At 42.9% G+C, this 13,211-nt stretch overlaps 1 protein-coding gene across 6 annotated transcripts in view; it reads right to left on the minus strand.

Annotated features, from left to right (window-relative positions):
* NAV2 (neuron navigator 2) overlaps window positions 1-13,211 on the minus strand; it is an 830,108-nt gene that overhangs the window by 48,741 nt on the left and 768,156 nt on the right. For all 6 annotated transcript variants that reach the window (XM_078684226.1, XM_078684230.1, XM_078684229.1 and 3 more), the window contains one exon: window positions 1,715-1,798. In XM_078684226.1, the coding sequence (XP_078540352.1) occupies window positions 1,715-1,798 (84 nt within the window). The remainder of the gene's footprint in view (window positions 1-1,714; window positions 1,799-13,211) is intronic.

Genomic DNA, 13,211 nt, shown 5'->3' on the forward strand with positions numbered 1-13,211 from the left:
CACCTGCTTTTTGGATAGACCAACTGTGACCTGAAATGGACTGGTTCCCTTCAGTAAAGCCACAGATAAGTTGACAATATTTTTATATACCACTTCACACAGAGTGCCATTTTTAAGAACTGTATAAAAAAGGTGTAACTATTAAAACATGTAAAAATACTCAATTAACTAAGGAATTATGTCCTTTGCAGCGTTGGAATTCCCAACTTATAGGGAGGCAAGAAGGTAGGGTAGAAAGACAGACTAGAACTTAACTCACTGAGCCATCTCGGTAGCAGAAAAACAAAAAAATGATGGGCTGGAATGCTGCCAGCAGACATTGCCGGTTGTTAAGACTGGCTCAATCATTTACAAATATGACTTTACTGTCTAATACTTTGGGACAGGCAATGGCAAGCAAAAGAATGCAGCCCAGATCAGGTCTAGGATACTGATCCGCTGTAAGCATGTGATACTAAAAGCACTAAAGGCAGCCACAGCGTTCCAGGTTGGTGAGTGAGTATGGAAAAGTAGGGAGAGACCGGGGTATTAGATTCCAACTTGTTTAATTTCGTAGATGGAGAAAATCAGTGACATTTTCCGTTTGATGAAATTTCAATTTAACTAAATGTCAAGTTCACTCAATCACAAATTGGCAAAACAAGGATAACATAGCATGAAAAATATTTATCTGACCTACATTTATTCGGTTTTTGTATTAAGTTAATATTGTGGGTTTCTCTATTTTGCTTTGATTGTCAAACAAAATGTTTCAAACCCCGCAAAAAACATTTCAATAGTTCTTACAACTGATAAATCAACAGGAATCTATAGGCTATTTAAAAAACAAAAATGGGGCATAGCTGCAAATCGCCATTGTAAATAAAGTAAATTGGATTGCAATTATCCATTTTTGTATCTACTGTCACAAGAACAGGATGAAGGAAAGATGGAGGTGGGAGAAAGGAGGGGTGAAAAATAACTGGGAAGTGAGCAGGGAATGGTGTAATGGAGATGAGTAAAGGGTTTAAATGAAAAAATATTATCAACAAGAAAAACCAACTAAAGTGATGCACAATGCAAGAGGAATGGAAAACAATGATGGCCCAGAGAAGAGAGTGCAGGAGAAGTAGGAAGATCTAAAAGACATAATAAAAGGCAGGGTATGAGTTGCACTAGGTCAGTGGGCATCAGGTTGTCTTTGCCTCCAGAACACACCGAATGTTCTATCCACGTCCCAAAAGTGCCCAAAAAGAGGTGCAAAAACAGCACCAAGGGAAAGTGAGATCCAGGGAGGCCAATAGACATCTCAGCAAATTTCAGAATATAGCCTGTCATTGGGTTACCTTTTTGACCCTCTCAGTGAGTGTGAACAATAGAGGTCTTCTTTCTGATCAGCTAAGTTCTCTAAGAGCTCCTTCTTAGTGGAAACATTCCAAGGCTGACTGAAAACCATCAGACAATTGAAATCCACTAAAATATACATTTAATTACAACTTATAGTTCATACTATAGGCAATAATTGATCAAGGTTTCTTGAGACAGCGCAAAACATGAATGACGCATAGATCTATTAATTCACATAAAATACACATTATCTGCAAAATCAATAAATCTGTAATTACAGATAACATGTTCAAACAAGGAAATTTGTATATTTTAATAAAGTGCTCAGTGATAAACCCTACAGTTTTCAATTACAGCCCCACAAAGTGTGTTTAGATGCTTTGCTTACCTTCTGCTCTGCAGTCATGGTCAAACTCTGCAATCGAATCGTCATGTTGCCAAGGCTCTGCTCGAACGCTGCCACCAGGTGAGCCTGAAATATATAAGACGTGGATTATAAAACAAACTTTTTGTGTTACAGATTAACCATCAGTATTTGTGAAAAATGATGGACAGGAAAACATTTGCTAAATGAGCTCAGCCACCATCTACTGCTGTGTCTTGTCTCACCCTATAGCTAGCAAACCTATTTTATGTTTTTTTAAATTTAGAGGTTCATTCAAAAAGTCAAGAGTTTCAGCCAAGTTGGGGAAAGACAATCTTGGATACCTAGAGGCAAAAATATTTGTAAGGATCATTGCCATGAGAAGGCAAACGCAGCAGGCTCTCGTAAGCTAGCCTATCATGGAGACATTTACTGTATTATCGTTTGGTGCACGAGTATGCCCCTTACAAGCTTAAGACGAGCAGCGTCTGACAGCTCAAGAGACACCGGCCATGCCAACAGTATGACACTCTGTGACAACATTTTATAGACGAAACATAAAATTAAGACAAACCGGTCCTACACATTTCTTAATACAAGTACAAAGTGAATAAATAAGGACGAAAAAAGCCATATAAGAGCATATAACAAATGATTCGGAAAGAGGGACTAAAGTTTGAAGGTTGTTAAAAACATTGATGGACATATGCAACGCCGTTTACCGATGTCGCTCCAAGGCACAACATTCATATTTGCACTTGTTAGCAGTACGTTCCTGCTGCCATTGGTTCAAATGCAGAGACGGTCTCCAACAGGAGTCAGAGGCACATCTTCTAGAGCGGACTCAGCAGTTACGCACTCACTGCAGTTCATTGGATTAATATCTGTTCAATTAGCAAATCTTGCAAAATGCCCTCTGGAGGCAGGGATTAAGTGCAGATCTGTGCATGGTTACACCTTCCAACATCATACTGCCTGCTGAAGACTGCCCAAGGTGAAATGATTCCCAGATGAAGACGTATAGACAAAATAAGTAGGGGCACAGAAGCCGATGTAAGGCCAGCTACAGGATTAGCTTGCCATGTAAATGAGATGCCGACCAACATGCTTAGATCATGTTCAGCCGCGAAGGTGTACTCCCCTAGTGATATGCGCCAAAAAAACTGATTTCGCTACATCATTATATCAGCTACATCAGCTGAGAAGACATGACCTGCTCTGTAGTTGGATTAAAAGCGAATCATAAATCAACGAACCAAGTGCTTTGATTGCAGCCGGTCACATGTCTATGTCAGCAAATCTGTTTAATTCCATTTTAGTTGAGTGTGAAAGCCCAAATATGTCATTTCAAGGTGTGGTATGTTTTAATGGACTAACAAAATATTCGAAAGGGCTTAGCAGTACACACTTTTTCATGTCTGGGAGATGTTGAAAGCTTTAGAATTGAATCGGAGTCATATGGAGACTGCGGGGTTACAGAAATATGAGGGGAGCACAAACATCTTTTGACTTTGGTTGAGTAAAATGGATGAAAGCAGAAATGTGGAACGCATTACAACTAAATCGGACAAAGACATGTGAGGCTTCTCAAGGAGAATATTATAGCAAGAGGGATTCACGATTAAACAGGAAAGAGAGAAGACCATCCATGGAGTCCAACTAATTTACAAGAGCAATCCAAGCAAGCTCCTAGTCTGGCTTAGAGTCTCCTACTGAGGCAGAAGAGAAGAACCTTAAGTGTTGGGGCCACATGTCAGAAGAAGCTTAGACCATTGAGAGGAGAGGCATACATACCAGTCAGAGGCTCTTGGAAGTCAGAGCGGAGAATCAACACTAATTAAATATTTCAGAAAAGCTTATTTTAAGGTTTGTTAGTAGGAACGAATATCACCCTGTGAAATGCACATGAAACCTAGTAGTAAAGAACAGTCAGAGTTTTTCCCGTCTGTAGTTATGTGAACTGCAACGTGATTGCTTCATACCACAGTTCTGTGGCTAGAGGGCTTTTGGCACCTGGTTTAGTACTGAAACAATGCGTCTATGAAGGTAAAAACCAACCACTTACTGTAAAACCAGAGAATGGTATTTCAAAGTAAAATCATATCCTAGAAAAAGATAGAATACTTTGCGTTATATAAAGCCTACTGCAATTTTATCGCCAATAACTTTTAAACCAAATACCTGGTCCAAAATTCAACCAGAAAAGCTAGGTTTACAATAGAGTATCAGAATCACCATTGCCTACGTAAATGAGCCCCCTTTAAATGTACTGTATGTACAGTTTTCCTATATGGATATCCTAAAACCTGACATTGATCAGGCTCTCCTGGACTCGGGCTCGACAAGTCCGATCTGTTGAACCATGAGAAATAGGTGGCCAATCCTGAGAGACCTATGCTACATATGTAACCCCAGTTTGCCCCATTGTGGATCTAGGACAAGACAAGAAAAGGCAACCATGTAGATCCCACCAGCATTAAGCCACAAGCTGCACTTGCAAGTAGGAATCTTTTCTTAGTGTACAGAGGGCAAAGGAAACTCTGCCAAAGGGGTCAAAAGACTTCCACGAGCCCTGCTAATATACGAGATATGGGCAAAGCCATCAGGAATCCGCATTCAAGCGTTGAATAGATCAAGGTCCGACGCATAGATACTTCCAAGGAGAAGATCGGATACCCTTAGGGGTATAAAGGAAAGGCTACAATCAGAGAGGAGGTTTACAACAGTGATATACTAGGTGTTGGAGAAATCCCCCCTCCCATCCCCCCATGGCACAAAATGGACATTTACATCCAACTGTCTCATATTTACTGTAAGATGTCTGCAAACGCGAAAACAAGCATTGGCAAAGCCAATAGGTTGCACCCATGACATCGACCACAGATCTTCTGGATTCCCCAATATGCATTTTTTGCCAGGTGGCCCCTCTGCAGGAGCATGCACGGCATGCATTCTTGAATGATTTTTCTAAAAGCTAAAAGCATTCTAAGATGGCAACTTGCACTTGAAAGCAAAACAGGGAGCAGGAAGAGAAAGAGAAAATAGTCCTGCATGCATTGCAATGCATACCGTAGAAGCAACATCAGCAGTAGAAGAATGCAACGCATCCAATTGAAACACAGTGAGAGTGAAATGCTCCTTTGGCAGGACAAACAGAAGAGTAGGGAGAAAAGCCATCACAAGAGAATCCAGGAAGTGAGAAACAAGAACGCCCACCAATCATGAGCAAGGAATAGTCACAAAGTCCACTTCAAATCTATACCGACTACAAAAAGTCTGCTACTGACATTATGGTCACTGCAGGCCTGACACAAGTGTCATTGTCACTTTCGAACTATAGGTAGAAATAAAAATTGGAAAAAGTTTCCTTAGTATTTGTATAAAAAGAAATCGAGCTATAATACACCATAACATCCAACAATGTAAAAGCGTGACCAGTTCTTTCAGACCATTTCTGCCCCATACAAAGATTAATACATTAAGGTATGAATGTTTTAGAGAAAGATACTCCTATGGCAATTTATTTTTAGACTTCGTGGATAGAATTCAGTGCGCGTCTTCATAGAAAGAGGTCCAACTCCAAGGTTGTTAATTTCTGCACGAGAGAAATCAATGCAGTGTTACCAAAGTATCTTCACAAAATGACGTGCCAGCATTCTATACACTTCACCGCAAGACTGGACGTTGGCTTCCGTTCAGGTGAGTCTGTCACTATTGTATTTCAAGAATTACGGACCTCATTCAGGGGTGGGGTTTAAAGTAAAAATTGGCGATTTCCAACTGATGACGTAAAGCCACCATCACCAGGATTATACAACCAGAAGGGAATGTCGACTTCTAGAAGTGGACAGTGGTCCTCAGTGGGTGGGAATTACACCATTGCAATAGATGTATCTCAACCAGTATCAACAAATGTTACATTGCAGCACACCTATAAATCAGACCCATTTCTTTCATGAGAAAATTAAATGTTTCTGTGCATCCTTTATCAAGACCAGGGAAAAACAGACATCTGTGCAAATTCAGAACAGTCTCCTTGAATCTAAGCCTATGCTGGTGGAGAGGAAGAATGAGGAAAACCAACACTAGTTAAACACACCGAAAGTTACCACTAAATTACCAGCTAATTGTGTTAGAATGTAACAGATTGAATAAAGTAAGAACATAATTTTGCACTTTGGAACAAATCTCTGTGTTATATGTGCGCAACCAGCAGCTACATGACGCAAGAGACATTGCTAAGGATCAAATTCAAAAGGAACAAAAGATCTCAACCTCACTTGTGTTCTGCTGCGGACATATCCAGTGTATTGGGAACTTCTGGTCACTGTGGCTTGTGTGCAAGATGGTGGGGGATGCAGGCGACTGCTGGGGTCCGTGTTTCCTTCGCTGAACCGAGGGATAGCTGTTGAGGTTGGGCCAATGGAGCACGACATGCTCGCCACCAGTAGTGATATGAAAAGACATTTTGCGCTACACGCGGGGAGCAATATTGAATAATATTGACAAATGATAGATATCCCATCCGTGAAAGCAGAGCCGTCACTCAATGCTGTACTTGAGAATCCATCGCTCGCGTGATAAACATTAGTCCAAATCTGTGGGTAATTTAAAGCTGCTACAATGTCACAAAAAGTGCAAGACATAAACTTCTTCAAAATCACGAAACAGGTCCCAACTCAAAAATGGCGTGGTGGTCAAGTCCTTCAAAGTTTGCAGGTCCCATCTCTTCCTGTAAAATGTTGAGCCTTAACTGCTGGTACACAAGGTGTGCTCATGAGAGACCTTCCAAGAACGAAGCCCCCTTGGCATCAAATATAAGGTTTAAAATAGCAATTGTCTTTGACTCCAATATCGAAAGGTAGTTACTTAGTAAAGGTACATAAAGTGTACTAAAGTGAACAAGGTCTTGAATTTGTTCCAGATCTCGTTGAAGATGGTTGCCGCTGATTCCTTTACGGATGGTGGAGACTACGGACTCTTAGAAGGCCAGCCTGGCGAGTGGTGTGCCGTCCCCAAAGGACAGCGATGGTTACCACAGAAGCATTCTACATATTTCCTCAGGCCCCTCCCAAAAAACAAGCCTGTACTCTTAAAGATGTCTCACATTCTCCACAGGCACAGAAAGTGCAGACGACCAGATAGAGATGAACATGGGGGCATTCAGAAAAGGACGGCAATAGAGGCGATGAGGCGTTCTACAAATACCTAAATACAGGTGTTGTGATAAAAGATTATGCTATCGCCAAACATCAATCTCATACCCGTCACTATGAAGAGGAGGCCAACCCAAGGCAGACACAGCAAGGTGAAAGGATTCTTGCTTCTGAAGAGGGTTTGTGTCCTATCAAGCAAGCCCATCTTTTTACAAAGAGCTTTAGGGAGCCATTACTAAGACTTAGTCATCAGTTTCCCGCAAACAGGAGCGTGCAAGGCGGGTCAGGAGGCGGGGCCTCTATGAATCATGAGCAGCATCTCTGCCCTGCAGCAGGCGACGACTATGGGACATTCCTTACCAGCCTTTATCGGTGAACCTTCTTGTATTGTCTAGTGCCTTTTTAATTTGGAAAAGATAGATAAGTCTCTCACGCCTTTTCAATGAGACTAAAGAAGCCGTTAATATGAGATATCAGCGCCAACAGCTAGGCGCTTGATGCATTCCTTCCTTTTCCCTCCAGCAAATGGTTCTCTATCATTAAAGCAGCCTGCGGGGGCAATTTTTGTGTCAGGTTAGGGGAATATGTTCTGGTACGCTGAGGAGAGAACATCCGACACACTAATATTAAGTCCAAACCAGTCTTATATGTTAAAGAAAGTAATTTAATGAAACAGCAAAATGAAATACTCCACACTCCATAGGTAGTTCAGGTACAGGAGTGTAACCTCCCTATGTGATTTAGTGAGACATGGATACCCTTTATGGTGTCCGCTTACCCATCTCTCTCTCGCTCTGGAGTACCCTTGGCTTCACAGCGACTTCGGCAAAGAGATGGGTACAAGCGTAGATCGGGCACAGGTGGAGCGCATTACGAATTACACCACATGTTAGTTTGTAAGTCTGTTCATTAGTCTTTTAGCCCCAATAGGTTTGTATTTGCAAAGGTTGCTCTAGCAGCAAACTTCCTCTTTGCATGGATTAGACACTGTCTACCACTTTTTTGCAGGTGCAGTCTTGCAGTACCTGCTCAAACGGCATGGTGAATCAGTAGCTCGGGCCCAAGCAGTCAGCGACTGCACCCCCTGGCTTCAGTGTCAGTTTTGTGCATCCCCGAACCCACCGGGGCTGGATAGCGAGCTCAGCTGGCTCGTCAGCAGTCGCAGCCTCGGTGATGCAGGTGAATGCTCATATTTGTGGCCGCTGCGGTCACTGCAGGTGGGAGCTCATCTTGAATGGTTGCAGCCTCCAGGCTGATGCAGAAGGGTTCTGATGCCTCCAGGCCAGCAAAGTCACTCCTCACGGTTTGGCAAAGGAACCACTAGGTCTTCGGGTTAGTAGTGGAAATGCCAGGCAGCACAGTGGCGACTCGGTGCTCGTTTTATGCAGCTGACGGCAGGAACTGCCCTGGGAGCCTGAGGGTCCACTAACACATCAGGTTATGTTATAGAAAACATGTAGGCCGCAATGTTCACCATAAGGTCTCTTGGCACTTAGGTAGTAGAAGACCGCTACTAGCAGCAGAGTTCGCCATTAGCTTGTCGAAACAGTCATGTTTTTAAACGGTTTCTAAAACTCACATATGATGATCTGATGTCAAGAGGGAGAGGAGAGTGGTCCAAGTGGGGGGAGCTAATACGGAAAATCTGACCCCCTTCTAGCCTTTTTCTTTTGCTTCTCGACACCATAGGTAAATTGTGTAAGCCGATCTAAGATGGCGATTGGGGGTGAAGCGCTGAATCCTGGAGGAAACAAAGGCAGGACTTTTGCCGTGAAGAGCCTTAAAAATAGTGCAGGCTGTATTGAAGTCTGTCCTCTGAGCTAATGGAAGCCAGTGGAGCTTTTTCATCAATGGCTTAGTGTGACAGTCTCATGGCTGAGAAAAGACAAGCTGGGCTGCCCGATTTTGAACTCACTGCAGCCTGAGCCAGCTTTGCTCCCAGTCTGTAGTCAGCATCTTCCACACAATGGGAATTTAGTGGGCTTTTCCTCCAGGCCAGTGTATTATGCAGAATATATACAATTCACTGAAAAGAGGAAAGAGGTTCTAAAGACTTATTTCTTTGATCCTGCAGAGCTAGGCACTCTCCTTCCCTCTCTGAGCAGGCAGACAAACTTCCATGTACTTAGACAGACTCTTACCTTGTCCACCAAGTTGTAAACTTCAGGGAATGTCCTCTCACCCTTGGAATACTGGCTGTCATGCAGACACCAGCCCTGGTCACACAGCAGTCACTAGAGAACTCTGCAGAGTGCTACTTTCTTTAGATAAGAAGAGCTTGGGCCTAGAAGGGTGTGGGGTTATCTATTCCCCACTTTGTTATTAATTTTCCAGACAGGGGGATGTGGATCCATTTTCTAAGGCTTCAGAGATGGTTTGGGTTTTTTAAATCTCTTTTATACGTCATTTTCTGGTTGTTCCTCAGACACCTTTGTACACAGTGACTCTACCAAGAGGTAGCAATCCAGACAGGGGTATTCAAAACACGCGCACAAAGATTTATGAGATCACAGCATGTGGCTGTAATCAGCCTTCCAGAAGAAGGAATCGGGGACAGACAAAAGGGCTGGCCTGGTATAGAAATGTACTCAGCTCGAACAAGAGAAACTGCAGTCCCACCCATCACATCTATCAAATGGCAGAGCTCATCAAGAACCAATCAGCAGCTCCTTGCTAACAAGATTCTCATTGAATGTCATACCTGCGATCCCTCCCGATTCAGGTGGGAGACTTCGGATTTCAATGCCAGTCTCCTGCCCCAATTCCTGCATGCAGAAATCCGATCCGGATTGCCGAATCATGAACTGCTGGAAACAAGGCAACGTGCGCTCGGAAATATATATCCTAAGCCAGAACGCGTTGCACTTAATTCTTGGAGGGGAAGATTAGAGGGTGTGACCGGTCTCAACATTTTATTTTTGGCAGTTTTACGTAGCGCATACAAAAACTCTGTTTTTGTTTGCATTATGTTATTAAACTGCAAAAAATGAAATGCTGGTTTTCCATACATGCCAAAAGACAGATTCAAACAGATTGAGGCTGCCTCCGTCTAAATCAATGAAGAAGATACATTCTCACGACTAACTTTTTAAAGTCTCTCACTTGCCTGCTTTAAAATTTTGGCATGTATGGAATGTCTAATGGAAGGCCTGTCTCCATCCTTTCTTGTCCCCACCCACCAGCCACAGGACTGCAGGCAATGCACTTTCACAGCATGGGGAAGCGGAAGGCACCCCACACCTTGTTCTATGCTCAACCTTGGCCCTCAATTTGGATCTAAGTGATCCTAATACGCAGACCCTCGCAGAGTTTACTACCACATGTGTCGAAAACATACTACACAAACATGCACAGTGAATGTGAGCGCAAGGAATGGAGTTCACACACAAACTAGAACTTTACAAGAGAGGAGTCAGTAGTCCGTGCTCTCTCCTGACTTAAGAGAAAAATGTCTGCGCATACTAAAGTTTTAGAAAAAAATTAAAGCCGAGACCTGTTGACCACGCAAGGGACACACCCATCCCAACAAATGAGGACTTGGGCCATGCACCAGAAGTTGGAAAGAGATCAAAAGTATGGCACGAGGATTCTTCTTTTCAACTCCTGAAAAGTTTCTTCTTGCTTACTTTTTGTTAAAATCGCTATCCGCAAGTATTTCTTTTTTATGTCCGTGGTGGCTACGGTAGTGTTGAGGAAGAAATAGGGTAGGAGGGACAAGACGGAGAGAGTTGCGTATGTGCCCTAGCCTGCACTAAAGCGTGTCCAGCTTCTTCCTGCTTGAAGCCTCTTCCCATGTTTTAGGGAGGATTGGAGATCAAAATCTACTGTGAAATTCCCAAAGGTTGCCTGTCTGCTTCCTTTTATGGTGCTGGGCTGTGCTTTGAAACATTATGCAATTATCAAGCACACCAGGCTGTCTGTGGAATGCTCTCTTCAAAAATAACAAATTAACAGGGAAGTAAAATAGCTCATTTTAAAGGAAATATGGCAATCTTTGCAGTGATGGTCATTCCTTTGAAGGAAGTTTTCACTTCTCTCTTGTGGGCTTCTTTCCATCTTTGGCCTCCATAGTGGAGGCGAAGAAAAATAAATATCATTAAAAACACTGGAGACAAGGTACTTAGAATTCAAATGTGAAAGGTTGTGTGTGGATCTAAAATTAAAAATTGCATTCCCTCTGGAGGGGGCTATTCTCGCGGAAGGCAGCGCCTCCCTAGTTTTTCATTTTTACATTGCTGAACTCAATGTGTTTATCAGAACATCCAAGGAAGAGATTGGGCTAGGAAAAAAAGGCATCAATGAGATGTTTCGACAAACTCGTGCACTTCTAATTTTCATGACGTGGTGCATACTATTATTCTGTATGTGTGTTTAGATTTTGGTACGTGTACAATGTCGTAACCCAATCGTAATTTAAAGCCTTGGAGTCTGTCGAATATATATATCTATATCTATCTTTCGATATATCTATTTATATATACATATATATATATATATATATATATATATAGACACAAAGTCTAATGGCTACATTCCACTCTGAGGAGGTACATATCTCCTTAATTACCACAGTCCAGTTAGGGGGTATAAGTGGTAACCTGCATTTTTTTTTAAATCAAAGAAGAAACATTCTTCCATACTCGTCCCAAACGGTTTCTTTTTTTTTTACCCAGCCAATGTCAATAAAAGCAAATGATTAGAGACGGGAACCACAGCCCCGAAGCGCAGACCAGCCCTGTCTAGCAGCAAAAAGACAACAGAGGGAAGAAAACAGACAAGCTGCAAGCCATGGGAATAGCTCGATCACTCTCTGCAGCCTTGTTCTCACAGGCCCAGAGAAAACAAACACGCGGAGCACAATGACACCCGGATGTGCCGCGCTGATCCCCCTCCCTGCGAAAACAAACAGGACGGCCTGACAACACCAGCGAGAACCCGAGTGCACAGCCTGCGGAGCACGTGTGCTGTGAAGCAACACACACACACTAAGAGAAAATGTATTAACTTGGACTCCACGACCAAACAGGCCCACTTTAAAATTACTCATAAAGTTCTTCAGGATAACTTAAAAGAAAGGTGTTAGTAATCGGTTTCACTGCTTGGGTTCTTGTTCATTGCACTCAACAAGGCAGCAGAATCAGCAGTGGTACAAGCATTGAAAAAGCAAATAGACTCCCCAGATGTTGTTACCGATGCTGTACTACATGGCTAGAGAGGGTTTTTTTTTTATTATTTTTTAAAAAAAACACACAATTACACGTTTGTCCGCCTCGTTTTGTAGGCTGATGTCTACAAAATGTCATAGGGGCCTTTTTCTATTTATTTTTTACCTTTCCAAGTTGGATCGGCAAGAAACTAATTAGCATCGCAAAAGCGTTTTTGTCCCCCCTTTATTTTGTGGCACAGATGTGGGGGGTAACACAGATGGCTTGGGCGGGGGAAGTAACAGAGGCTATTGTTTGCAGCACTTATTTTTAGCACAAAATGCGTCCTTTCGATAACATTTAGCGCTAAATGGCAGATTTGCATCTCACCTAGTATTATTTACAGTGTTGAAAAGGTTTGCATAACTACGCAAAAGCAAATCATACAAATGTCACCCATCAATAGCCTTATGTGGGAAACTGTGAAACCTTCTGAGTGCAGAAGTGTCTCCAATGTATTTGCTTCAAGTGAGATGCAAAACAGGAACTATTATGAGCCGAAGTCGAGCCAAAAAATGACCTGGTCAGCAGCGAGGATTGCAGTCGGTGCCCCTGGCAAGCACCGTGCCAAGGGTCCCAAGGGCACCATTAGCTGCGCGTTGTGTAGGAAGGGCACTGGATTCCTCCTGCCATATGAAAAGCATTTCTGTTTGGAAGTAGCTAGCACCCAGGAAGGGGCTTAATAGCCTGTGCTGCCCTAGGGGGACACTAGTTTAGTCGTCTTGTGCCTAGAGCAGCGACTTAATCGAAAAGCATAAATGCCCACCAACCAAGACCCCCTTTTTAATGGCAAAAGGCTGCTACGCATGGTGGCCTGAAGATATTACACTAAACTTTCTAGGACCAAAAACACCTTCCTTGATATACCTCAACCTCCTTAGGAGGGTTTGAGCTAGGGATGGGGTGGGGGCTTACTTGTTGGTGGTCCCGGCCCTCTAGACCTGCGCCGGGGTCGCCCACTGTATGTTCGTTTATGGGGCGTTACAGTGGCAGTCACTTGTCCCCGAGCAGGGATGTTCTGGGAAGCAGTTCCCTCGTTGCTTGCTCTGTAAATGTACAAATTTATTCAGCTGGAGGTCATGTTCTTGTTTGCTCTTACTTGTTTATTTTTTATGCACTCACTATTACTTACTATTGGACATGCCCTAATGGGGAGATGTA

This window comes from Lissotriton helveticus, chromosome 3_2 (assembly GCF_964261635.1).
Source record: "Lissotriton helveticus chromosome 3_2, aLisHel1.1, whole genome shotgun sequence".
Lineage (NCBI taxonomy): Eukaryota > Metazoa > Chordata > Amphibia > Caudata > Salamandridae > Lissotriton > Lissotriton helveticus.